Source organism: Castor canadensis, chromosome 4, assembly GCF_047511655.1.
Source record: "Castor canadensis chromosome 4, mCasCan1.hap1v2, whole genome shotgun sequence".
NCBI lineage: Eukaryota > Metazoa > Chordata > Mammalia > Rodentia > Castoridae > Castor > Castor canadensis.
In genome coordinates this window covers 124,549,177-124,576,925 of record NC_133389.1, presented here as the reverse complement: position 1 = coordinate 124,576,925, position 27,749 = coordinate 124,549,177, and the positions used below count along the sequence as shown (strand labels likewise).

The 27,749-nt window shown below is 35.2% G+C and overlaps 1 protein-coding gene across 4 annotated transcripts in view; it reads left to right on the top strand.

Annotated features, from left to right (window-relative positions):
- Window positions 1–27,749, top strand: part of Tlk1 (tousled like kinase 1) — a 133,429-nt gene that overhangs the window by 86,845 nt on the left and 18,835 nt on the right. For 2 of the 4 annotated variants that reach the window (XM_074071079.1, XM_074071082.1), the window contains exons 6-12: window positions 1,548–1,643; window positions 2,890–2,979; window positions 4,155–4,247; window positions 8,598–8,708; window positions 8,825–8,961; window positions 12,632–12,820; window positions 15,521–15,587. In XM_074071079.1, coding sequence (XP_073927180.1) covers window positions 1,548–1,643; window positions 2,890–2,979; window positions 4,155–4,247; window positions 8,598–8,708; window positions 8,825–8,961; window positions 12,632–12,820; window positions 15,521–15,587 — 783 coding nt within the window. The remainder of the gene's footprint in view (window positions 1–1,547; window positions 1,644–2,889; window positions 2,980–4,154; window positions 4,248–8,597; window positions 8,709–8,824; window positions 8,962–12,631; window positions 12,821–15,520; window positions 15,588–27,749) is intronic. The other 2 variants (XM_074071080.1, XM_074071081.1) reach the window with 2 other exon arrangements.

The window sequence follows — 27,749 nt, the reverse complement described above, 5'->3', positions numbered from 1 at the left end:
TTTCCAGTTCTTAATTCAATATAATTCCATAGTAAGTTGAAAATAGTTTCTTTAAAGCTCAGAGTCAGCTTTTGAGCAGAGCTTTACTTTTAGTACTATGTGATATTATTTCCTCCTAGGAACATTAAAATACACTTTTACATTGATAATCATACATCATAATTTTCAAGGTACCTTCTCAACATACTTTCTTATAACAATCCATATAATAGGCAGAGTAAGTATTGGTGTTTCTTTCTCACAAATAATGAAACTGAGGATCAGAGACACAAAGTAGCCTAACTTACAGCAGACTCTGAAGGGAAGAACAAAGTCTACCAGCTGTGTAGTATCAATACAGGTTTTATGATAGGGCAACAACATAGAGCCATATAGGTAGACATTAAATAGTTGATAGAGACGTGAATCTAAGAGTCCCTGAAAAAAAAAATAAAAAGATACATTTAGAGTGTTACTCAATCTGGAATACTTCCTTACTTCTATCTACATAGAAACACTTTTGGCTACCAATTTTACATCTGGAAACATTAATGTGATAATTTAAAAAAATGTTAACTATTCAGGTGAAAAATGTTTATATTTACTTTCTGAGAGTGACAGCAGAATTGGCTGATTAAGGGAACAGCTGAATTTTAAAAAATAATTCTTCATTGCTTTTTTTGAATTTACATGATCTGAGGTAAAACTTTTGCTCTTTAGTTGTGTTTAGCCATTCAGTGTTAATATCACTAATTGCTAAATGTAGGATTGACCAAATAAACAAACGTGTCTTGAATGACTGCTGTATGCTGGGCATTGTGCTAGGCACTGTAGATAAAATAAGTGAGGCAAAATTCTTAGGTTGCAGGTACTTTAATGAACACACTAACAAGTCCCTTATCTCTATTGTTCATGTCAAAATTAAGTGACCAATTAAAGATATGACATAGATAATAAATTGCCCTAGAGGAAGTCAGTAGGAACATATTGTTTTCTTCTAACCGTGGTATAGAAAAATGAGAAAAGAGCTATGGAACAGATTAGTTGGCTTTTCTTTTTGTGCAACTAAATCAGAAACTTTATTACAAAGAGTTGGGTTTTTTTTTTTTTTTAAATAGTTCCCTGAACACTTGGATATCTAACAGATCTTGTAAATGATGATTCTGTTTTAAGGTAGTTAATTATGTTCACTAAAGTCCACATGTAAGTATTTTAAAACTTCTTGGAATTACTGACTATATTGGTTCAGGAAACATGTATAAGAGAGAAGTGCAGCTCCTTGGAGGAAAACTGAAACATGTTCTCATGATTAGCAGCCTCTCATTAATTAGAACTTGGCTATAAGTGACCTTAGTTTTACCTTTTCTGACCCATTTAAATGACTACCTGGTCTGGTTTAAAATAAGATATATTTAGTGCTGGAAATGTAGGTCAGTTGTAGAATTCTTGCCTGGCATACTTGAGGCCCTAGGTTTGATCTCCAGCAGTACAAGTAAAGTAATATATATTTAATTTCCTAATGCTTTATCTAAAATAACAATCTAATCTGGCCTTTTTCTTTTTCTTAGTACCAAGGTGGAAATGGCTCAAGTCCAGTAAGAGGCATACCTCCTGCAATTCGTTCTCCTCAAAACTCACATTCACATTCCACTCCTTCCTCATCTGTAAGTTTTTGTTTCATGTTTTCATGCACAGTCTAAGAGGTTATGTGCATTGAATAATTATTTATAATTTATAATTATTTATTATAATTTATTTCTATTATGAGCTTCTATATAAATTTGGATTTGTTTTAAAACTAGACTTAACAGTAGCTTTTAAAGAAACGAGTTATAATGGTTGCATTGATACAGTGTTATGATCCGCTGCTTTCAATGTTTTTAAGCTACTGAGGAGATAAACCCATAAAACTCAGTAATAGGTTGATTTCAAACTACTTTGAGCATGTGTTATTATCTGTAATACTAAGAATTCTGTATTAAGATGTTTTGTTTTTCCTTTTTGAACCATTATAATCAGGTTTTTAATACTTTCGTTTCAGAATATTTATTTGGCCTTACTTTGGTTAACTATATGAAAGCATTAAGACTGATTTTATGGCACTTGAATGTAAGCACCTTGAGGTCAAGGAATTTATGGTTGTAGCTCTTACTGGGCCTTATGTAGGAGGTACTCAGGAATGCTTGTTGAGCTGGTAGAGTGGCTCAGAGCGCTTACTTAGCAAGCCTAGCAAGTGTGAGGCTCTGAGTTCAAGCCCCAGTATCTCCACCAAAAAAAAAAAAAAAAAGAATGCTTGTTAAAGCCAGGTGCCAGTGACTCATGCCTATAATCTTAGATACTCAGGAGGCAGAGATCAGAAGGATGGTGGTTTGAAGCCAGCCCCAGGAAAATAGCTCACAAGACTCTATCTTGAAAATACCTAACACAAAAAGGGCTGGCGGAGTGGCTCAAGTAGTAGAGGGTCTATCTAGCAAGTATGAGACCCTGAGTTCAAACCTCAGTACCGGAGGGGGATTAGGGTGGGGGTGGGGGTGGTGGTTGTGGTGAAACCTGTTGAAAAAGTAAATAATCAAAAGTTTTTTTAAAAAGCCAAGAATGGTGGTGCACACCTGTAGTCATAGTACTTGGAAGTCTGTGGCAGGAAGATTGTGAGTTCCAGGGCAACCTGGACTGCGTAAAGGAGACCCTGTCTCAAACAGAAACAAACATCAGACAACAAGTTTTAAGTCAGGTATTAGAAGATAAAAATCTTCTTCAGAAGGGCTGGGGGTGTAATTCAAGGGACAGAGTGCTTGCCCAGACCCCAGTACTGCCAAAGGGAAAACAGAAAAAGAAGAGAATACTTCTTTTGAAATGTTAAACAATTATTGCCAAGGTAGAAATTTTAACTTTTTTTTTTTTTTTTTAAAGGTTCGACCGAATAGCCCTTCTCCTACTGCATTAGCTTTTGGGGACCACCCTGTTGTACAACCAAAGCAGTTATCCTTTAAAATTACTCAGGTAAATAATAATTTTTTTTCTTTTTGGGAGGGAGGGAGCAGTACTGGAGTTCAAGACAAGGCCTCCAGAAATAATTAATTTTTTCTATGACTTCTAGGAAACCTGTGACCATCTTTGTATTAAATAAGTTGTCTGTAGGCATAATAATAAAGTAAAATTAAACATAAAGAAAGCTAACTTAATAAATAAGTTTCCATTAGACTTTCTTTGTGGGTTATATTCAAACCATTGTGCATGCATCAACACTTCTTTCTTTGGATACTCCCAAGGATAACAAGTATAGTATATTCCTTTTAGTTTCTAAGCAGCTCAAAAAAGGTTTTACTGTATTAAGATGCTGGTCAAAGGAAACAGTACTTCATTTAGGAGGGACTTCAAGGTATCTGTTATACATCATGGTGAATGTAGTTAATAATAATACCTTGTGTATGTGAATATTAGCAAAACAATAGACTTTTATAAGTGTTCTCATCACAAAAAAATAAGTATGTGTTAAATTTTGCGATTTAGCCATCCCATGATGGATACCTACATGAAAGGTGATGTCTGCTATAAATAAAATATAATTTTTACCTGACCATTTAAAGAATAATTTTGTAAATAACTTTTCAAAATTGAAGAATCAACTAGAGCAGTAGATAGCACAAAGCAGTGGATATATTGTTTTAAGGAATATCAATATTGTGAAAAATGAATAGCATTTATGCTTCTGAAGTCATTAAAATTTTAAACTACACTAGGTGAGGAGCTGGTAGCACATGCCTATAATCCTAGCTACTTGGGAGGCAGAGATCAGAAAGACAGCCAGCCTGGGCAGATAGTTCATGTTTGTGAGACCCTATCTCAAAAATACCCAACACACACACACACACACACACACGTGCACACGCGTGTGCACAACTGGTGGAGTGGCTCAAGTGGTGGAGTACCTGTCTATAAAGCGTGAGACCCCGAGTTAAAAAAAAATTCCCAGTGCTGCCAAAATACCTGTACTAGGACTTTTTGGGATACCCTGCACATACAAACTTGTAGTTTTATTTACTTTTAGAATTTTGGTAAAATCTAGTTTTATGTTTGTATGCAACTATATAATATATATACACAGGTGCGCGCGCACACACACACTCACACACATATATATAATAGAGATAATAAAATAGCTTTCTTTCATTTAGACTGATCTCACAATGCTGAAATTAGCAGCATTAGAAAGTAATAAAAACCAGGACCTGGAAAAGAAGGAAGGTCGTATAGATGATTTGCTCAGGGTAAGTAATAAGTCATGGAGGGGGAAAAATTGAGTAACGTTTGGCAACAGTGAAACTGTTGAGAAAATACTAATTATGTTAGTATTCTGTAGCTCAAAAAAATAAGCTTTTTCTAGTTAGAATAAGGACATGATTGAAGATACCAACTTTAAAGTGAAAGTACTGGACTAGGTGCATTGGTTCATGCCTGTTATCTCAACTACTTGGGTGACAGAGATCAGAAGAATTGTGATTTGAGTCCAGCCTGGCCACAAAAGTTAGTGCGACTTTCAATAAGTAAGCTGTACAAGCATGGTGAGACTAGCCTATGATCCTAGCTACCCAGGTGGCATAAGTAGGAGAATCACTTTGGGCAAAAATGTGAGACCCTTTTCAAGAATAATTGAAACAAAAAAGGGCTGGGAGTCAGGCTCAAGTGCTAGTATGCCTGCCTAGCAAGCACAAAGCCCCTGAATTCAAATCCTAGTACCACCAAACATAAAAAATGAGAATAAAATACATGAAAAATACCTTAACTCTTAAGTATGAATTGAGAAATAGTTGGAGAAATAAAAGGAAGTTTATAAAATTTGTTTTTATATGATCAACTATCCATCAGATAGATATCCTTTTGATATTAAACTTAATTCACCTTGTTGTATGTCTTATGTCTAATACCATACAGGACAAAATCACTGCCATAGTTCCATAAAATTTTTAAGAGACAATTATTTTTTAAAATATATCCAAAAGTATGCTTAAAATGTGAGTAAGTTATAAAGCAGTATTTCTTATCCCTTGCTGCTCATTAAATCGCCAAATGGAAACAGTGGAACTGACTTAATGCCTGAACTCTACCCTGAGGAGTTTTGATGTTCACTACTTTAAATTTTATATTTATATTTATCAGGCTTTGTGTTTCTTTATGGTTGTACAGTATCCAGTATGTTATTGCAGTTTGTTTTTACATTTTATTTAGGTGCAATGATCCTGTATGGATCCTTTTACTCTGTTTGTTTTACTGAACATTGTATGTGGGAGAGGCATCCATATTGATGAGTAGAACTGTGTGTGTTAGTAAGCTCTTTGTCACTGTGACAAAATACTTGAGTGAATCAACTTAAAAGAGAAAAGATTTATTTTGGCTCAAGTCTCAGAGATTTCAGTCCATGATCACTTAGCTCTATGTTTCTGGGCCTGTGCTGAGGAAGTACATCATGGTAGAAGGGCATGATGTAGAACAGAGTTGCTCACATTATGGCAACCTGGAAGAACACAGAGAGTCAGGAAGGGGTCAGGGACAGGATATATCCTTCAAAGGATCTTCAAAGGCATACCCCCATTGACCTACTCCAGCCAGGCCCCACCTTCTAATAGTTCATTCAGCTATCAGTTCATCAGTTCATCCACTGATGAAGTTAGAGCCCTCATTATCCAGTCACTTCTCAAATGCCCATCAGCTAACAACCAAGCCTTTGAGTAATAAAAATGTCAAACTATAACACTATATTTGGTTCATTTCACTGTTACATGGTAAGACGTTGCTATATTAATATACCATGATTTATGCACAGCACCATCCGCGTTTTCTCCTTTATAACACCACGTTTTCCCAGAAATGGTTGTATCAATTTATACTTCCAATAGTAGTGCTCCAGAAAGAAACTTGTTCATTATACTTGCCTTTTTTTTTTTTCTGGTTTATCTGATGGGTGTAACGTGGTATCTAATAGTTTTGTTATGCATTCCCAGTTTACCTAATGGATTTAGAACATCTTTAAAAATATTTATTAACTATTGTGTTTCTTCTGTGAAGTAACTGACTATGGGTTTTTTTTTCCCTTTTTCTTATGGGGTTGTTTGATTTTTAGTGATACCAGTTTTCTGTTGGTCACATATATTGATTTTTTCCACTTTGTGAGTTGTCTTTTTATTACCGCTGCTGTCTTTTGATAATTAAATGTATTTTCATTTTTGTATTACTAAAATTTTTGTATTGCTAAAGTTTTTATAGTTAGTTTCGCCTATTCTAAATTATTATCAAAGATACACACAAATAAAGGCTTGTAGATTGGCTCAAGTGATAAGAGTGCCTGCCTAGCAAGCATGAGGCCCTGAGTTCAAACTCCAGTGCCACCACCAAAAAAAAAAAAAGAATCCTTAGTCTAAATCTCCTCTGTATCTGGGCACTGGTGGCTCACACCTGTAATCTTAGCTGTTGAGGAGGCAGAGATCAGGAGGATCGCAGTTTGAAGCCAGCCTGGGCCAATAGTTTACGAGACCCTATCTTGAAAAAACCCTTCACAAAAACAGGGCTGTGGCGTGGCTCAAGGTGAAGGACCTGAGTTCAGGTCCCAGTAATTATATATATATATACACACACACACACTCACAAACAAACACATATACTCATATACATAATTAAATCTAAGATTCTAAAGATACTCTTCTGTACTTTCTTTTAAAAGGTTTATAGTCTGGAACTGGTTTTGAGTATAGTATGACTTCTTACTATATGGATAGCCAGTTGTCCAATTTAGTTTAGTCCTCTTTTATATTGTGAGTTCATCATAAAGTCTTGTTTGCATTTGCATTTAGATCTGTATTGTGTTCCATTGTTTTGTTTTGTGTATCACTACACTGATACTGTATCATCTGTTTTTTTTTTTGTGTGTGTATGTGTGTGTAGGACTGGGGTTTGAACTTGGGGCTTCAAAATTGGAAAGTACGTGCTCTATTGCTTGAGCCACACCTTCAGTCCATCTTTTTTTTTTTTTTTTAAGTCATTTGGCAGTTGTCTTTGTTAGTAATAGAATATAAACAACAGTGCTTTAAATGAGATAGAAGTGTATTTTTTGAAAAAACTGAGGTGAACAGTCTGGGTTTGGTTGCTCCACAGTATTCTATAGGATTTTGGCTCCTTCAGTTATTCTGCATCCTCATCCTTAGTGCATGCCTTCCATCTTAAAGGTCACATCAAGGCCCAGAGTAACTATTTGAATCACAGTTATGATATCTGTATTCTAAGCAGAAAACAGGAAGAGGAGAGGAAGAACAAAAAACCTCAGTTCTGTATGCAGCCTTCTAGAATATCCTTAACTGCATGTGAAGCCAGGAAACATCAACTTTTAGCTCTGCATATCAATCCAGAATAAAACATCCAATTTCCATTATTAAGCAAGAAGGGGTTTGGGCTTTATATATGAAACCTAAATATATGCGGGGTGTGTTGGCACACACCTGTGATCCTAGCACTTGGCTGGTAGGGACAGGAGGATCAGAGTTTAAGCCAGACGGCATGATACAGCAAGACCCTGTCTCAAGAAACAAACAACCCCCACCAAAACAAACAAAGAACACCAAGAAAATCTTGACATATGGTTTAATAATTTCTTGTCCTTCCTTTTGGCTACTTTTGACACTTTGAAATCTTAGAAAAATTTTAGAGTCAGTTTTTTTGTGTCAAACATACATTATGACTCCCCAGAGGGCTTGCTGAGATAATCCCTTCCCCCAACACACACACACAATTTATTGGGATTTTATTTGAATTGCATCTAACAATAAAGATCTGTTTGCAATAAATTCCATTTTGTGTTGCTTGAAAAATAATTCTACTGAGTACATCATTTTAGGCTGAGTTATTTTCTCCTAACATTTTCAAGATAATACGTATGTCATTGTCTTTTGGCTTGGACCATGATTGGTCTAGATCTGTGGGTGGTTCTCAAAGTGTGGTACCCATACCACATCTGGTAAAGCATTGCCAGAGAACTTGTTAGAAGTGGAAATTGTCAGGCCCTTCCCAAGACCTGCTGTCTCAGAACTCTGGGGGTTTTAGGGGGTTGTTTCAGCAAGCCCTCCAGGAAATTCTGTTTCCATTATACTAGACTGACTACACTTACCTGAAATTAGAGAGAGTTCTGTTCTCTGAGCATATGGTGCCAATATAGTGAATTGAAGAATGGTGTGGGAATACTTATTGGATAGGCAACTTACAATGTCATCCATAAGTTAGTAGAGAAAATGTTTTACTAGTTATAAGAGATTAAAGAAAATTCCATTTATTCTTATGTTTCCCCTATTGAAAAATAAGAAAACTGAAATTCAAATAACTTATGTAGCCACTAACCTTAGAGTATGAATTCGAATGTCTATAATATGTATACAAATATCATGTACTTTCCACTACAATTAATGGTTAATAGAGTTATCCTTTGGTAAGTAGACTTTTTAAGAATAAACTTTTAAAAATACTCAAATATTTAATCTTAACAATCTTATCTCTACAGTTTATTCAAAACATTTAAAAAATTCTAAGCTTTTAATATCACAAATTCTGGATATTTTACATTTTGACTTATATTGTAGGCTAACTGTGATCTTAGACGGCAAATAGATGATCAACAAAAATTACTTGAAAAGTACAAAGAACGATTAAATAAGTGCATATCAATGAGCAAGAAACTTCTTGTTGAAAAGGTAAATTCAGATTCACTAAATTTTCTTCTTCATAGCCCCTTTTGCCCTGTATGCTTTTAAAATCTAAATGAATAAAACTGAATAATAGGTTTTTTTTCTCTTTTTTTTTTTTTCAGAGTACGCAAGAAAAACTGTCAAGCAGAGAGAAGAGTATGCAAGATAGATTGCGCCTTGGGCACTTTACAACAGTTAGACATGGCGCTTCATTTACTGAACAATGGACAGATGGCTTTGCATTTCAGAATCTTGTGAAGTTAGTCATTGTTAAATTTTTTAAATTTAGTATTCCTTTGGGTTTTCATAACTTTAAACAACCATTAAATTTGGAATTATGTTCAACATCTCCTTACTATTTGAAATCATAGAATTTAGTATATATGAAAGGAGTAAACTCTGACTTTCCAAAACATAAACTGACCGTCTAACTTTATAGATGATATTTTTAGGAGGAAAATTTTATTGGAAGTTCATTGGAAGGGGAGTGTGTGTGTGTGTGTGTGTGTGTGTGTGTCTATCTGTCTGTCTGTCTGTGTCTGTCTCTGTCCATGTTTCCTGGGATTTTTCTTTTTCTTTTCCCTTTACTTTTCTTCTTTCTCTTTTTCTTTTCTTCCCCTTTCCCTTCCCTTTTCTTTCTGAGATAGGTCTTGCTATGTTTCCCAGGCTGTTCTCAAACTCTTGGGCTCGAGTATCTTCCTGTCTCAACCTTTCGAGTGTTGGGATCATAGGCACAATGCTAACATACCTAGCTTTCCACCTTTTTTAGTCTTAAATATTAATATACAGCACTGCTTGTTCTCTATTCCTGAGGAAAACAACTTTCTCATTTGCCTCAGCTAGGATAACTCAGAATCAGTTGAATTGAACTTGTGGCTTTAGCATTTCAAAGCTAAACCTTAAAAAATTGTTGTTACCAGATTTTCTTGAGTTCAAATGGTGATAGGTGAGGATAAGTTGACTGTTTTGTGTTGAGGAGCCAGTACCTATGCTACTCCATTGATGATTGCTAGAAAATATAATAAAACCTGGAAAGTAGGAGTGTCAGAATCAGCATTACCTTTCCAGGATTTAGTCCTGTTACAAAAAATGGTAGAGCATGTTGCACACACCTGTAATGCCAACTATGCAGGAGTGATAGGCAGAAGGATCACTGCCTAAGGCCAAACGTTAGCAAGACTCCAAGCAGAGCACATGATGGTACATGCTTGTAATGCCAGCTTCAAGGGGAGGCGCATAGGTAGAAGGTTCCAGGCCAGCACCGGGCAGGAAACAGGACCCTATTTGAAAAATAACCCAAAGCAAAAAGAGTCAGAGACATTGCTCAAATAATAGAAGGCCCTGAGTTTAGACCCCAGTACTGAAGCAAAAAGGAGGCAGAGTCTGTTTTGAACATGGCTATTTCAAACACTGGTTCTCAGGACTTGCCAAATAATGGCTCCCTCTCTCAGTAGAGTGGCTGAACTTTAGTTCAACACAGCATGCTAGGTGTTGAAGGACTGTATCCTTGTGATTCTAAAGTGTTTGGGTTTTAATTCTGAGGGAAATGGTAGCTGGTCCAGGTATATATGTAATATATGTGATCAGTATTGAATTAGAAAATAACTCTGATGGTAATGTGGAAATAATATTAGAAAGAAGATAAATTATTGACAATTAAGATGGAGAGGTATCCAGCTGAGAGGTGATTATGCTTCAGCTAAAGTACTGACAAGAAAAGTAGAGATCAAGAAATAGACTTGAGATAGAAACCATGATTTTTAAGTGTTTTGTGAGCAAGAACCTTGGCTACTAAACCCAGACCTGCAGTTGTCCTGTAATGAATAAAAGAGAGGATTATAAAATGAATTCACATGGCCTAAAATATGTCTAAATTAAAATTTCTTCATTGAGCTGTCAAAAAAGAACAAAATTACCTGCACACCTTAGCTGTCACTAATAAGTGTTTACTGGGGACTTACTAAGTGTTTTACATATTTTATATCATGCTGTTTATAGTCAGTAGAATAAGTCAAAGTGGTTGGAGGCTGAGAAGAGAAGTGAGCAAATCAGAATTAATCATGTTAATAATCTCTAACCTAGATGGAGATCCCTGAATAATCAGGTATTACCTCTATATCCATTCCAGTAATTTTAATTTCACATTAAGATTTTAATTAGGTTGTTTTATTTGCTCTTGTAACCTTTTGATTGTACTCTAAAATAGCTTTAAAATTCACTTTTTTGTTGTTTTTTTGTTGGGTTTGCAGTGCTGGGGATCGAACCTGGGCCTTACACATGCTCTGCAAATGTTCTATCACTGAGCTACATCCCCTGTCCTGAGATTTACTCCTTTTTTTGGTGGTGCTGGGGTTAAACACAGGCAGGGTCTTCCACTTGCTAAGCAGGCACTCTACTGCTTGAGCCACTTCCCAAATCCTTTTGGTGTTGGTTATTTTAGAGATAAGGTCTCTCTTTTTGCCTCTGCCGTCCTGGATCATAATTGTATTTGTGCTTCCCCACATAGCTGAGATGACAGACACACCACTGCACTCAGCCCTTGATTGAGATGGGATCTCATGAATTTTTTGCCCATGCTGGTCTTGAACTGTGATCCTCCAGATCTCCACCTTCTGAGCAGATAAAGATTACAGGCTGGAGTCATCACACCTAGCTAAAATTTACTTTTTTTTAATTAAAATTACATATTCCTACTTCAAAGTGGAAGCTGGATTAAAGTCTTGTTTTTACTTTGTTATTGTGATTTTTTGATACCCTTTGTTTTACCTTGGTTCTTATTGATTCTTTCCTATCTTACTCTGCTAACAACACACTAGGAACCTCTGTAGTTCTAGCTTGAAAGGGGTGGGATGTAGGAAACATTTGCTCTAAATTGCATTGTTGTGACCATATAGGGCCTTTAGAATTTTTTCCTGACATGGTCAGGTGACCTAAAAGGGACATCGTTACTATTAGAATAAGCATAAAACATATGATGGGATAGCTTAACAAAAAGCTCCTCTGTTAACCTATTTAATGTTCTGGTCAAACTGTTAGAATCTCCAGCTTATGTATTTTTTAGTTTTAATTTTCACTCCTTTTATTTTTTTGAAACAGGGTCTCGTACAATTCAGACTTCAAACTCATTATCCTCTTGCCTCAGCCAGCCTCTCCTGAGTGCTGAGATTACAGGCATGTGCCAACCATGCCCAGCCAACTTATTACTTTATAATAGACATTTGTTTTTAGAATCAATCAGCTCTTATTATTTCTTATTTACTTTCCCTAAATTGTCAGAGTTGCTTTTTCTCTCTAAATTTTGTTTCATTTAAAAATACCAGCTAATATAGTCTCAAATTTTTTTAACAGATACATTTAGAAATGAACACTTCATATTAAATTCATGTTTTCCTTTCATAAGCATATCTACAAATACTAAGCAGTAAAATATATGCATAATGTCTACACCATACTTAACTCTGTTTTTGTTTTTAAGCTCTTCCATTTATTTCAGTCAAATATTTATTGAGCGTACCTAGTATGTGTTGATCACTATGCTACCTGTTATGGATACAGCAGGATATAAAATACAGTCTTTGTTTTTATGGAGTGATGTAGGCTAACCAAAAGTGTTCTGATGAAGTATCTATAGGAATGGAATTTGTTTGAAAGAAGGAGGTGGGGGGAAGGGGGACAACATAAAATGAGATTATATATGGCAATACACTTTTTCCTAGTTCAGGGGTTTGTGGAACTCCTCACTTAAAAATGATTATTTCATATGAGACCTGAAGGATGAGCACAATGAGTACATGTTAGTTCACAAGAGTGTGACCCAAGGTTACAAATTTATGTTACGCTATTTTTCATGTTTTCTATGTATTCTTTTCATTTTAATTATGAAAGATAATGGAAGGCTAATATGGTTTCATTTGTTCATTTTAACACAGGCAACAAGAATGGGTGAATCAGCAAAGGGAAGATATTGAAAGACAAAGGAAACTTCTAGCCAAACGCAAACCTCCCACAGCTAATAACTCTCAGGCACCTTCTACCAATTCTGAACCAAAACAAAGAAAAAACAAAGCTGTCAATGGGGCAGAAAATGATCCCTTTGTTAGACCAAATTTACCACAACTGTAAGCCTCTATTTAAAAATTTTTCTTCCTTCAGTTGTTTCACATAAGCATGAATATTAGTAATGAAGTTATTTATAATTAAATTTATACTTAAAAAACAAATATAGGTTGGGCACCAGTGGCTCGCGCCTGTAATCCTAGCTACTCAGGGGGCAGAGATCAGGAGGATCGTGGTTCAAAGCCAGACCCAGCAAATAGTTTGAGAGACCCTATCTCAAAGAAAACCAATCACAAAAAAATGGTACTAGTGAAAGCCCTAGTACCACCAAAAAAAAAAAAAAGCAAAAATAGTTCTGAACAGAAAGTTAATTACATTGAAAAACTAAAAATTAATAAGCCCCAAATACCTCAATTGTACCTTTTTAAATTGAGAATGAGTTCTGTCTTTTTTTTTTTTTTTTTTTTTCGGTATTAGAATCTATTAAGGAATCAGTTGAAATTTTAATTCTTTTTTTTTTTTCCCCCATTACTGGGGTTTGAACTCCGACCCTACACCTTTAGCCATTCTGCCATCCCTTTTTTGTGTTAGCTTTTTTTTGAGGCAGTCTCTCGAACTATTTGCTTGGGCTGGCTTTGGGCCACAATCCTCCTGATCTCTGCCTCCTGAGTAGCTAGGATTACAGGTGTGAGCCACTGGCATCCAGCAAATTATTCCAATTCAGCGTTCTTGTTACTGTTTCCTTTTTTTTGAGAGAGTATTAAGTTAAAGTAATATAACTAATATTTATTTATTTTCCCAAATTAATATCATTTTCCTTTTGTGGGCAGGATTAGGATTTGAACTTAGGGCAGGTGCTCTACCACTTGAGCCATGCCCCAAATTATATTTATTTATTTTCTCAACATGAAAATGAAAGCAAATTAGTTGGGGGTTTATAGGTATTTTTCTTCTTGTTCTGTTTTTTGAGATAGGATCTGTTTATATAGCCCAGGGTGGTCTTAAACTCACTCATGAATTCAAGATACTCTTGACTCATTCCTCCCCCTTGGATTTCAGACTGTACCACTATGCCCAACTCCTTTTCTGCATTTTGTTTTCTAAATTTTCTGTGTTAATAAAATACTCTTTGTAATTCAAAGGACAAAGACATTTAAAAGATAGTTATATGCTTATTGCAGAGAACACCACTGTTGAAATTTCATTGTATAGTTGCATCCAAACTTAGCTAATTTTTCTGTTATATAAAATTTTGTGTAGAAAACATATAGTCCCTTTATATTTTATATAGATGTATTCTTTTCTCCTCTGTTGAAAGAGGGCTCTGAATCTCATCCCCTGAAAAACTCCCACTTGGTTAAAACTCTGTTACCTCCCATTTCAGTCCCTGCATATTCCTGGCCCCTGTTCTTTATTCTCTCTGTTAGCGAGTGATAGATACTTCATTCTCTTATGTCAGAATTCTGTTGTGACCATAGATTCTGCTGATCTTTCTTAATTCATTAATGAGTAGGTGATGATAATCTTACCTCTCAAAGTTCTTTCTTCCCTCCCTCCTTCCCTTCCTTTCTTTTTTTATTACTTTCATTTCTTCCCTTTTTTCTTTTGCTATGTTGTCTGGGCTGGTCTTGAGCTTAGACTCGAGATCCTTCTATCTCACCCTCCCAAGTAACTGAAGCTGCAGGTACACACCACCTCTCCCAGCTTTCTTCAAGGGCCATTTCAAAATCTTTAAGTCTTTTCTAGTTTTCTAGAAACTAGTTGTAAGTTGCGATTAAAGCATTTAGCTCTCAGTATTTAAAAAGAAAATGGAACTATACTTAGCAAATAATTTGCTTTTTTGTAGAAGTAATTTTGTCATTTAAGATAAAACAGTGTGTGGTGAGCAAGTAGAGTGACTCAGTGGTAGAGGCATCTGCCTGGCAAGTGAAAGTCCCTGAGTTCAACCCCAATACTGCCCAAAAAAAAGTGTAGGGCTAGGGGCATGGCTCAACTAGTAGAGCAAATTGCATAGCAAGTGAGGCCCAGGGTTCAAGCCCCAGTACCGACAATACATGCACACGTATCTCATTCACTCAGACTCAATATGGAAACTTATGAAGAGATAATTCTTATGTTTCAGGTTTAAAAGTTGAGTTTTAAAAGGAAAATTTGACTTGTGGAAGCTCCTAAATAAGTATACCTGTATGTATAGTTGCACAGGAAGATAATAATGATTTAGCTTAATAACAAATGATTTATAGAGGAGATGGAATATATCTTTGCATTATGTGTGAGTAAAAGATTTTCTAAGTAACAAACTGACTTGCTTGAGAGGGTAGATTTTTTTTTAATTGTCTTTAACACACATCATGAAAATAAAATCCATTGATGTTAACATTACCCTAGCTTAGCTCCTCTTAGCCTATATAATGAAATCCTGTTTCTTTTATCTGAATACAAAGATTTCTTTTAATATTTTCCATTAATGTAAGTGAACAACGATATATCTAAAAAGCTACTCTATGTTAGGTACTTCCAAACAGGGAGAGATGCAGAGGAATGTAAGAAATGGCTCTTTTGCCATGGTTGTTGAATTAGTTAATTGTTCCTTTTATAAGTATTTAAATGTATTCTGAAAAAAAAAAAGATTTTTAGCTTATATATTTGGGGCTGAAAGTTGTCAGCATTTTAGATTTCCATTTGGTCAGTTTCACTGTATTTTGTTGTTAATAACAAATAAGTATTAATCTCATATAGAATTAAAATTTCACTTTTGACAGGTTGACTTTGGCAGAATATCATGAACAGGAAGAAATTTTCAAACTTAGATTAGGACATCTCAAAAAGGTATGTGAAGCATATGCTGAACTTTTAATTTGTTACTAGCGTTTGTGGTGAGTTGTTTTAAGCCTTTTCATGTCAGTAGCCAAAACTTAGGTGAAAGTAGAACTTCACACACGAAAAGAGATGCACCAAAGTTTAATTTTATATTGAGTATATTAAAATAACTTTCCTTAATCTGTGACAATTTAAAGATACTGAGATGCTGATATGTCATGTTGCTCTAGTAAAGTGATTCCTGGCCAGACTGCCAGATCTTTAGATTTAACACCTTTTGGTGTCTAGTGTTTTAAGGTGAAATGTAAAATTCCATATTATTTGCATTCGTTTCATAATAAATTGAAATAACAGTCATAAATCGATAGCAAAGTTATTTCTTTGTCTTAACTTTGTGTTAACATACACAGATGTTTTGATTAAAATATGTACATAGAAAATTTTAAGAGTTTAACCATAAGTAATAGTATAAAGTGCTATAACTTAGAAGAAATTATTGCTTGTGTTATTGTTGTAAACTCTGAAATTGTAATCAGTCCATTGTTTTTATAGGTCAGACTGTTTCTAAGAACTAGTAATAAAAGAGTAGATTTTTCCCTTCAAAATGAAGTTAACTAACAAGTGTAAAAATTCCTTTTCTTTGACCCAGTTTTTTATTCTGCTTTCTGTTTGTCAGGTTATTTAATTACTCCTTTTGTTTTGTTTATTGGTGGTACTAAGGTTTGAACTCAGGGCCTCACACCTGTTAGGCAGGCACTCTACCATTTGAGCCACTCCATCAGCTCTTAAATTTTTTAATAGGCTAAAGTATAGATAAAAATTGAGTTGATGAACTAATTGAGATAGTATGTATGAAGTCATATCTCTGGGGTAGGGTAAGGTAGAACCATCACATTATATGTTAATTCATTTTCATTATTGTCAATTTACATAGAATAGAAAAAAAAACATAAATATTTATAATTTGCATCAGTGTCCTTTACTATGCCATATCTGCCTAGCCACTGCTCAGAAAGCTTCAACAATGAACAATGAATCTTGAAATGGTTTTTTTAGACTTTTTTTAAGTTCTTCTGTTCTATTGTAATTACTATTTTTTCCTGCTTTTTGAGATATAGTGGTAACTTCAGTCTGCTTTCTATAGCAGATGGAACTTGTAAAACTATAATAATAGTTCTATAATAACTAATAACAGAGTTATATAATGGGAACTAAGGAAAGAGGGGTTTTTAGTGCAGAATGAAAGTGACAAGTATTTGCATGTCTACCTAAACTCCTTTGTTAATGAACTCAAAGACCTATACTTGATGGCCCATGTAAAAATTTGCCAACTATTTTCTAACTAGCCTTTGGTGATAAAGGGATACTAAATATATACTTAGTTATACTGATACTGTAGCTAAGTATATACTTAGTTATACAGATACTACACATTACTTAGAGCTTTGCTTATAGGGTTATTATTGTCACATGTAATAGCACATTTTAAATTGCTCTTTCTAGCAATGACATTCTGCATTTGCGCCTTATTTTATGAAAATCTGTTGCATAAAATGTAAAATTTTAAAGCAGTTAAAGTCAGAATTGACTGTGTTACAAAAGCATACCTTTGGAAAGACTTTAGAGGAGGGTTTGTTTTTGTTTGAATTTGGTGGTTAGTTGATTTTAAAACTTCTGGCACTTTAAAAATATTTGGTTTCTATGAAAACTTTTTTAATTTTTTAAAATGATGTATGCTTATGCTTCTGAGTTACCATATAAATGTTTTCAAGCTGTTACAGAATTTCCTTACCTTCTGTTCTGTATTCCATATTTCCCAGGGTTTGACCTGTACATTTCTCTTTATTTACTCATTCCTTCTAATAATTATTCTTTCCTACTCTCCCCCCGAACCACCTCCAGCTTTTAGCAAAACTACTGTGTGCTCTGAGATTTCTAACATTATCTTTTCCTTAACCAATTCTCCATTCCATTGTGGAATATTTTGGGACAGTGGATCAACTAGTAATGCTGAAATAGGCTGTCATGTCCTGAATACTCACATTTTCTTCTCATAGACTCTTTTCTTTTTGTGGTACTGGAATTTGAACTCAGGGCCTACGTATTAAGCCACTCTACCAGCCCTTTTTTGTGATGGATTGTTTCAAGATAGGGTCTCCTGAATTATTTGCCTGGGCTGAACCTCAGTCTTCCTGATCTCTCCTTCCTGAATAGCTAGGATTACTGGTGTGAGCCACCAGCACCTGGCCTCAGAGACTATTTTCATTGAGAAGAATGAATTCATTTATAAAGCTGCTACTAATACATAGAAACTGAGCAAGTAATGTCATCTCAGAGAAGAACTAAATGGCAGTTGCCTGCTTACAACTGGATATTTATTTTGAGTTGTACAATTAAAAAATAATAAGCAGTAAGTTACATGTATTAAAAATAGTTTTCAAAAGCACAGTTGAAAAATAGGCCATTTTGTTTACTAAAAAAGAGAATGATTAGAGATTTAACACAGAGAAGACAGGCTTGACTTCTGAGAAAAGATGCTACTACCGCCATCTTATCAGTCACCTTTGTTCCATGTCCTAACATGTAAGTATGTAGTTTCTACCATAGTCGGGATCTGATCTGATCTGATCTGTGAATATTTGACGTTGGAGCCTGTAGTCAGTAGCCTGTATCAGTTTAGGATTTAGATTTGGAGCCTGGCATGCTGTTGCATTAGCAAGGGTGACTGTCTCTCTCTTTCTCTCTCTCTCCCTTTAAAAAATTCTTTAACATAAAGCAGAATTAATTAATACATGAAATTTGTTAGCACTGAAGTATGAGACTTCATTGAGGAAACCCAGGCCATATGAATTTAGGTGAATAAAATTTACTTTTCTTGAAATGGATAAATCATGATATGATTGTTCTTTATAATGATAATCATAATAATTGAACAGATAAACTGAAATATGATAAGATTTATTTACCGTTAAATAAATCATAATATTCAGTTTATGAAAGTAATAAATCCAAAGCTGTTAAAGTATGACAGAAGCCTCCAAAAGTAAGTACATGGGTAAAATAAATATATGTTTCTAGTTTCCCTCCCAAAATAAATGTAAACTTTACTTAAGGGCTTATTAGCTTTGTTTTCTGAGAATAAGGAAATTACTTACAGCATCATTCTTTTTTTTTTCCATTATATAAAGAATTCCTTAATATTTGTTTTTTTAGTTGTTAGCAGTTTGTTTAGTCATTGCCACTAATATATAAGCAATTTATTTTCATACCGTGCTTAATACAGGCTGATTCAAATTCCCATTTCAGGAGAATTACATATTACTTTCTGGGGGAGTGAAGGGATATGGGTTTGTACTCAGGGCCTCATCCTTGCTAGGTAGACTCTACCACTTGAATCATTCTACCAGCCCAGAATTACATAGTTTAAACCATTTTTAAGTGAGTATTAATTTTAACTTTTTGAATGCTAAGATTTCTGTATATGCTTTGTGTGAAGTAATACAGCTAGTGAGTGAGTAACAAAGCCCAAAAATGAACTTTTTCTTATTCCATCTGTGTTTTTATTCTTTTTTTTGTGGTGTAACTGGGGTTTGAAGTCAGGGATTCATGCTTGCAAAGCAGGCGCTCTACTGCTTGAGCCACACCACCAGCTTTCTTTGCTTTATTTCTAGAGTTCGTTTGTTATAGATGAATAGTGAGTTGATTCTGTGTTTTGTTCTGTTTTGGCGGTTCTGGGGTTTGAACTAGGCAGGCACTCTACCCACTTGAACCCCAGCTCACAAATTGATTCTTTGTATTCAGAAAAATTAATTCACTTGTAGTTTTCATCACGTGTCTCTTAGAGTTGTGGGAGTGTTTGTCCCACCTTAAGTTTTTGGGGAAGCGTTCTATTTGATTTCATTATAGATAAAGGAGAGCAGTTTTAAGTCAATTGTTTTTTACATGTGTTCTTTTTTCTCTCACATATTTCCTTCCTTGGAAATTATGTTCATGATTATTGTATCAGCTAGAATATTTATTATTAATTAATATATTGGTTCACTAAGTTTATATCTTAAAGGTCAATAGAGAAATGGAATTTTTTGTAAAAAGTTTAAACATCTATAATTTCTAAAAACTGAAAGATTTCATAGATGAGAACAGGACTGTGTAACAAAATATATGAAGACTACACAAGGTATTTCTGAAACTATTTCAAAAGAAAATAACTTTTTTTGCCAATAATAATACAAGCTTCTCCAATTATCACTTACTTAAAGCTTATAGTTGCAAAGGAAGTAATTTTCTATCTTTAAAAGTTGTTAGCCAAGCCTGTTGGTACACATCTATAATCTCACCTACTTGGAAGGCAGAGGTAGGAGGATTGATAGTTAAGAGACCGGCCTGGGAAAATTCATGAGGCTGAAAAACAAAGCACAAAGGATTCTGGAAAATGTGGCTCAAGTGGTATAATGCTTACCTAGTACAAATTTGACCCTGGATTCAATCCCCAATACTGCAAAAGAAAAAAGTTTGTTCTCCTAAGGCAAAGGAACTGGTAGCCTATTTTATGTATCTGTGCCCCATGGGAAATCTGGGGATTTAAGGAAACTAACAAACCATATGCTAGTTGATTGTTTTGATACTAGTCTTCAGTAAATTCTAGGTATGGGAAAACAACTTATCTTTGATTTGAGGAGCTCTGCTAGGTTGTTTGTGTAATCAGATCATTAGTTTGGAATTGAAAACAACTGTGTGATCTATTGCCAAGGATTGTTAAATTAACCCATACAATGAAAAATATCCCTGAAAACCAACATCCTTATAACAGATTCTCTTTGTAGTTATATTAAATTAAAAAAATATATATATATACATACATTACCAATCATTATGTCCTAAACTGATGAAGAAATAGAATTTTAAAAGTTACTAGGACCAAACTATACCTTCAAATTACTGTTAAGTTTGTGGTGTGAACAGCCTGTGGACATGTGTTGCTTTTTCTTGATATTAAATATTCATTTAGAGAAAATGCATATAGAAAGTTTGACATCTCAGTATCAAATACTAAATAGTATAATAGGGATTGGTTTTAAGATGTGTGTTTTAGAGTGTGCGTGCGTGCGTGTGTGTGTGTGTATGTGTGTGTGTGTATGAGATGAAAGAGAATGTTTACTTGATTTATAAGGCCTAAATGTAAGTTCCAGAAGTTTAATGGAAAAACATAACCGATTTGTAATTGAAACAGGATTAGTCAAGAATCATCAGCACCAACACAAATTTGTCTTTGCAGAAGGAAGGAATCAGCTAAACAATTTACAGTCATCTCAATCTCTACTAAAACAAAAATCACATCCAACATGCCACCTGACACCATTTCTTTCTCTCTCTCTCCTTTGCTCCTTGCGATGTGGCATTCACCTCTCCTTGTGCCTCCGTTCTGAAGAGATAACAGTATAGCAACAACTCTGCCACTGAAATCCTGTTCTCTGACCGATATTGGCACCTGCAAAGAGAAACAACAGTAACAGGCAGCAACAGCATCAGTATTAATCTTCCATGATGAAATCTTTACAGGTCAAGAACAAGCACACAGCTCTTTTCTCACTTCACAATGGACCTTGCAACTAGTTGAAATGGAAGACAATGGATTGTCTACAAGCCTTTTGAGCAGTGGAGAATACAGGGCGTTGGTTTTAGGTGAATTGACCCAAATATTCTTGAAGTTTGGTATCCCCTTTGGTCTTTCTTTTTAGAATACCAATGTCTTCTTATCTATCAAACCCGTAGAATGACCACAAAGAATAAGTTTGCATATGTGACATTTCTTGTCACTTTATGTTTAAGTGAAAATAATGAGCAATATAATGCTAGAGGACTTAATCTTTAAAATCCATGTGTTCACCTCCATATTTTGGCCATAACCAGAAGAAATCTGAGAATTCTTCTCTTACTTCAAGCCAACCACATTGTACCTTATTTCTGTAGCGCATAAGTTGCTACTTGTGTAGGTAGTAGTTTTCAGTGGAATTCTGTTGGAAATGCACTGTCCTGGAAAATTAAGCCCATGAAGAATGTTACCAGTTTCCTGACTTCTTGGTTGATGTATATGGACAAGAAAGGTGCTGAGAAGAGTGTTGGAATTCTTCACTTGACATTTTGGTTTTACTACTGCTTCCCACTTAAAAATGAGTAGTTCATAAAAGATGAATTGCTGAGAGAACATGGAACTAGCTGTAAACAGGAAACTCAATTGTTTATCTTCCACCTCCTGCCCACATAGGGCCCTGCAAATGTTCCTGGCTCTGATTTTCCATATATATAGTCAAATACCTTAATTTGATAGTAGTAGGTGATCTTTAGTTACTAAAATGAAGATTTTTCTAGTGTGTAAAATATTAATCCACTTGTTGCACAGCAATGAAATTTTTAACATTTTGGAAAGAATTTTACAAATTGTTTCCCATCACTTAGAGCAGTGTTTAATTCAGGTTTGTATGTTCAGATCACTGTTACACTAAAAAGGAGAAAGCCTTGGCCACTGGCCCTTCCTAATCAGAACTATAAATCTGTTCCATTTACATGTGCAGTGCATGATTGGGGTGTAGAAAACTAGACTCTTCTACCATTGAACAGAAAGTTTAATCTTCTCATACTCTAAAAATCCACCAACATCCTGAAAAAGATTAAAAGGAAATAGAATACTGGGAGAAAGCTCTACAGTATACTATGCAAAGGCTATATGTACCTATATGTGCAAGTCTCGGTATTAGCACCTTGAGTACTTACTGTTTAATGTTAAGGAATGTTGCCCATATACTACAGCATTATACAAGAAGTATACTAGATACTTAATTTTTGCCAGCCATTAGAATTCTTACCTATATTTTCTATAGGTGAGGTGGCGTTTTGCTTTGTTTAAATAAAATGCACCTTAACATTCATTCTCAGTTAAGGATTTCAATGTATATATGTGCATTTGAAGAGAAAATAAACACCACTCCTCCTGGCTTCTTAGAAGGAAATGAAGTATGAAGAAAGGAAAACATCAGTGGAACGTTAGCAGTAAAGGTTCTGAGGGAAGTATCTAAGCTAGTTAAATACATAGTGGGAATGAGGGAGCATTTATATAGTTAGGAAAGAAAACACCCAAGCATTTCATAGCTTTTGTCTCTCTCCTCATCCTACCCTTCTCCCCAGTTTATACAATCATATTTAAGCCAAGAATGTGATTATGGTACAGTAGTACTAAAACTGAGATAAATTCAGGCCTGCTTTCTGTAGGTGTTTTTTGGTTGTGTTTAGGATTTGGGGAAACATACAATATAGTGACATATAAAAAGGGTAAATTTGAAGTTGGTAGTTTCCTTTTTTTTTATTTTGGCATTGCCCTTTTCATTAATTGTTTTGGTTGGTTGCTTTTCTTTCTTTCTTTCTTTCTTTCTTTCTTTCTTTCTTTCTTTCTTTCTTTCTTTCTTTCTCTCTCTCTCTCTCTCTCTCTCTCTCTCTCTCTCTCCCTCCCTCCCTCCCTCCCTCCCTCCCTCCCTCCCTCCCCTCTCTCTTTCTTTCTGTCTTTCTTTTTCTTTCTCTCTCCTCTTTCTCCTTTCTCCTCTCTCTCTCTCTCTCTCTCCTTTTTTCTTTTTTTTTGACCCAGGTCTTGCTGTGTAGCCCAGGCTGGTCTCAAATTTGTAACCCTGCCTCCGTCTTCCAGATGTAGTCTGAGATTACAAATGTGTACCACCTTACCCAGCTCCCATTAGTTTTTAATAGTACCTTTTGTTAATTTCTCCTGGTGATAAACTTTTAGAATGACATGATAGCCGGCTCATGAAATTGAAACAATTTTAAGGGACTTATACTTTTCTCATTACTAAAGTGATTTTGGCATTAAACTTTTTAAAAATTTCATTTTGAACTACTTTTTTTTAATTGTTTTATTCATATGTGCATACAAGGCTTGGGTCATTTCTCCCCCCTGCCCCCAACCCCTCCTTTACCACCCACTCTGCCCCCTCCCTCTCCCCCCTACCCCCTCAATACCCAGAATAAACTATTTTGCCCTTATCTCTAATTTTGTTGAAGAGAGAGTATAAGCAATAATAGGAAGGAACAAGTGTTCCTGGTTGAGATAAGGATAGCTATACAGGGAGTTGACTCACATTAATTTCCTGCACATGTGTGTTACCTTCTAGGTTAATTCTTTTTGATCTAACCTTTTCTCTAGTTCCTGGTCCCCTTTTCCTGTTGGCCTCAGTTGCTTTTAAGGTATCTGCTTTAGTTTCTCTGCGTTAAGGGCAACAAATGCTAGCTAATTTCTTAGGTGTCTTACCTATCCTCACCTCTCCCTTGTGTGCTAAAGCTTTTATCGTGTGCTCAAAGTCCAATCCCCTTGTGTTTGCCCTTGGTCTAATGTCCACATATGAGAGAGAACATACGATTTTTGGTCTTCTGGGCCAGGCTAACCTCACTCAGAATGATGTTCTCCAATTCCATCCATTTACCAGCGAATGATAACATTTCGTTCTTCTTCATGGCTGCATAAAATTCCATTGTGTATAGATACCACATTTTCTTAATCCATTCGTCAGTGCTGGGGCATCTTGGCTGTTTCCATAACTTGGCTATTGTTAATAGTGCCACAATAAACATGGGTGTGCAGGTGCCTCTGGAGTAACCTGTGTCACAGTCTTTTGGGTATATCCCCAAGAGTGGTATTGCTGGATCAAATGGTAGATCAATATTTAGCGTTTTGAGTAGCCTCCAAATTTTTTTCCAGAGTGGTTGTACTAGTTTACATTCCCACCAACAGTGTAAGAGGGTTCCTTTTTCCCCCCATCCTCGCCAACACCTGTAGTTCGTGGTGTTGCCATTTTGAACTACTTAAAGAGTTGTTATGGTGCTGTTGAATAGACTATACCAAGTTTTGATTCTACCATTTTTTAATAATATACAACGCAAAAAATATTTTCTTTCACTGACCCTCATCCATTGTAGGCAAGCTGAGAAAGCTGTATCAAAGTACTTTACTGGGGGTGTAGCACAGTGGTACAGAGAGCCCTTGTCTAGCCAGGGGCCCTGGGTTCAATCCCAAACACTGCAAAGAACAAACTATATCCTATCTTATATTGGCTTTATAAAATGACATTTCTTGGAAGTTGAGGTTTGTGGTGGGAATAACATATAGTATAAATACAGGATTTGCTAAATAACTTTCAGATGAGTATTTTTTTTTTGAGATGAAATAGTTTAATTTTTCATTGATTTTTTTTTTTTATTTGTTTTATTCATATGTGCATACAATGTTTGGGTCATTTCTCCCCTCTTCCCCCCACCCCCTCCTTTTCCCTCTGCTTCTTCCCTCTTCCCCACTACTCCCTCGCTACCAGGCAGAAACTGTTTTGCCCTTATCCAAATGAGTATGTTTAATTTGAGGGAGATGGTGGTTTTAAATGTGAAAATACATTTTATAACTTTTAAGTCTTACTGCTTCAACACCTACACCTTCACCTTTCTTTTAATAATTGACTTGAAAAATTACCATTATGGGAAATGCTTTTAAAAAAAAAAGTATTACAGCCAGGTACCAATGGCTCACCCCTATAATCCTAGCTACTCTGGAGGCATCAATCAGAAGAATCAAGGTTCAAATGCACCCTGGGCAAATAGTTCTTGACCCTTTCTCGAAAATACTCAACACAAAACAGAACTGGTGGAGTGGCTCAAGTGGTAGAATGCCTGCCTAGCAAGCATGAGGCCCTGAGTTCAAACTCCATTACTTCCAAAAACAAAATTACAAATTTACCTAGCACTTTTAACCTGGAATTTACAGATTCTACATTATTGCAACCTTCTTTTGGCTTAGAAAGTTGAACAAAGGAATATTAAGTTGTCAGAAGAGACTTTGATTACAAATAGAAAGCATTTCTGTGTTGAAGGTCTGGTAAGAGACAAACTGTTCTGGTTAAGTTTCTGTGGGATTTATTTTCCATTTAAAATTTTGAAAAACAAAATATTGGAAGATGGTATTTTGCAGATTTAAACAGGCAATATTGAGATTTGTTACTTGGTTTTTTTTATATAAGTAATACAGAGTATCATCTTATTTTAAAGTACTGTTAAAATAAGATGTTAAAACTGTTGTGGTATATATTTATTTTGTATATGTTGTATATATATATAAAGATAATTTATATATATATATATATAGTATTTAATCATCAAACCTACCTCTCTCTTTAATATAGTCTGTTCTAACTCGTGTCCCTTCTACATTGTAATTGCCTTCAGGGACCAGTACATTTCTATAATGTCTGTTTCTTTTTGTTTTGTTGTTGTCATCGTTGTTTTAAGGTGTGGGGAGGTTTCAGGGTTTGAACTCAGGGCTTCATGCTTGCTAGGCAGTCCTCTACCACTTGAGTCATGACGCTAACCCTCTTTGTTTCTTCTAGATTCTCTTTGCTTTAGTAAACTGCTCAGCTAGTGGATGAATCCAGGATTGAAATTTGGTATTCTTACTAAATGCACTTTAGCTGTTTGGATTGTGTTTTTTTATCCTACCAGTCTGGTCTAGTTTTGCCTTGAATTTGAAATTCCATTCTGTGGTGATTATTGTAAACCTAGGCACTCTCATTCTAGAATCCTCTGAAGAAAGATTAATTTGGAGAATACCCCAGAGGTTAATGTCAGTCTCAAACAAAAGAGGATATAGCCTACATGATAGACCTTTAGAAATGGTCTGATTAAAGGTAAATTAGTTGATGAGACAGCTACTTTCCTTGGAGGCAGACCAAGACTGGGCTGTGCTCCTTTCAGTGATGAAAGGATGTTAGGATAGTATAGCCCCAGCATTGCTTAAAGGGATATATATTAGTCTGCTTAGGTTGCTATAACACAGCACCAGACTGTGTGGCTTAAACAACAGAAAACAGTTTTCTTCATTTTGGAGCCTAAAAGTCTAAAATTGTGGTCCAACAGGGTTTGGTTTCTGGTGAGGATTTTCTTCCTGTCTTACACATGGCTAATTCTTAATTACTTCCCAAAGGCCGCATCTCCATAAAACATCATGCTGGAGGATTAGACCTTCAGTATAAGAATTTGGAGAGAACACAATATTCAGTCCATAACAGTGTATATGCTTTTTCTCAGTGGGATTTGGGGGAAGATATTTAAGGGTTCCATAATTATTTTTTTCCCCTAGAACTATGTCACTTTGTCTTAAGGTACTGTGAAATACTAAGTTACAAAGTGGAAGATATAAATACATTTTACTAATTGGTGGATTTATGTCTCTCTGTGTTTCTTTCCTTGACATTTCCTCCTAAATACCTAGAATATAGTTTTCCCCTTAGTGCTTCTGACATTTTGATTTTCTGGTAAACCTAACAGTTCAAACTGAATGAAGCACGTCTCCATTTTTATTTTGTAAGACTTTATGGGACATAATTTTATCATGCTTTATAGAGGGAAAGAAACTTGCTTTTTAATTTTCTGACACATTTATTTTCCATAATACTTGTTTTGTGATATTAGTTACATTGTATTGATAGCTGAAGATTCTAAAATAAATATAATTATGTGCACAGTTAAAAAATATAATTAGGTTCAAAAATTTAGTTGAATGTTGCATATTTATTTATGGTTCAGCAAAAGTTAACTTCTGTAAATTCACGATTGAAGTAGTTCCCTGTAGTCTAATTTCAAATAAAAGTTAAAGTAAATACTTCAGCCAGTACGCTAATAAGCTTTATATATTTTCACCAGATGACTTAAAATTTTACCAGCCTACCAGATGTTAGTAATAGGAAGAGAAAAAGTTACTGCTTTTTAGATTCTCAACTTTAAATTAATTTAAATTCTTTCATATCTGTCATATCTGTATGGCCAGTTTTGTATTCTACTTTTTATGACTAAATTAAGACAGCTAAGTTGTGTTTTGAGTTTATTGTTAAAAACTTTAAAATTCTTTTCCTGCTCTTTTTTTTTGGAGGGGGTGGGGTGGAACTGGGGTTCTAACTCAGGGCTTCACACTCACAAAACTGGTACTCTACTGCTTGAGCCATACCTCCAGCCCATTTTGCCCTCATTATTTTGGAAATGGGGGGGTAGGGTGTCATACAAACTATTTGCCCAAAGCTGACCTTAAACCATGATCCTCCTGATCTCAGCCTCTCAAGTAGCTAGGATTATAGG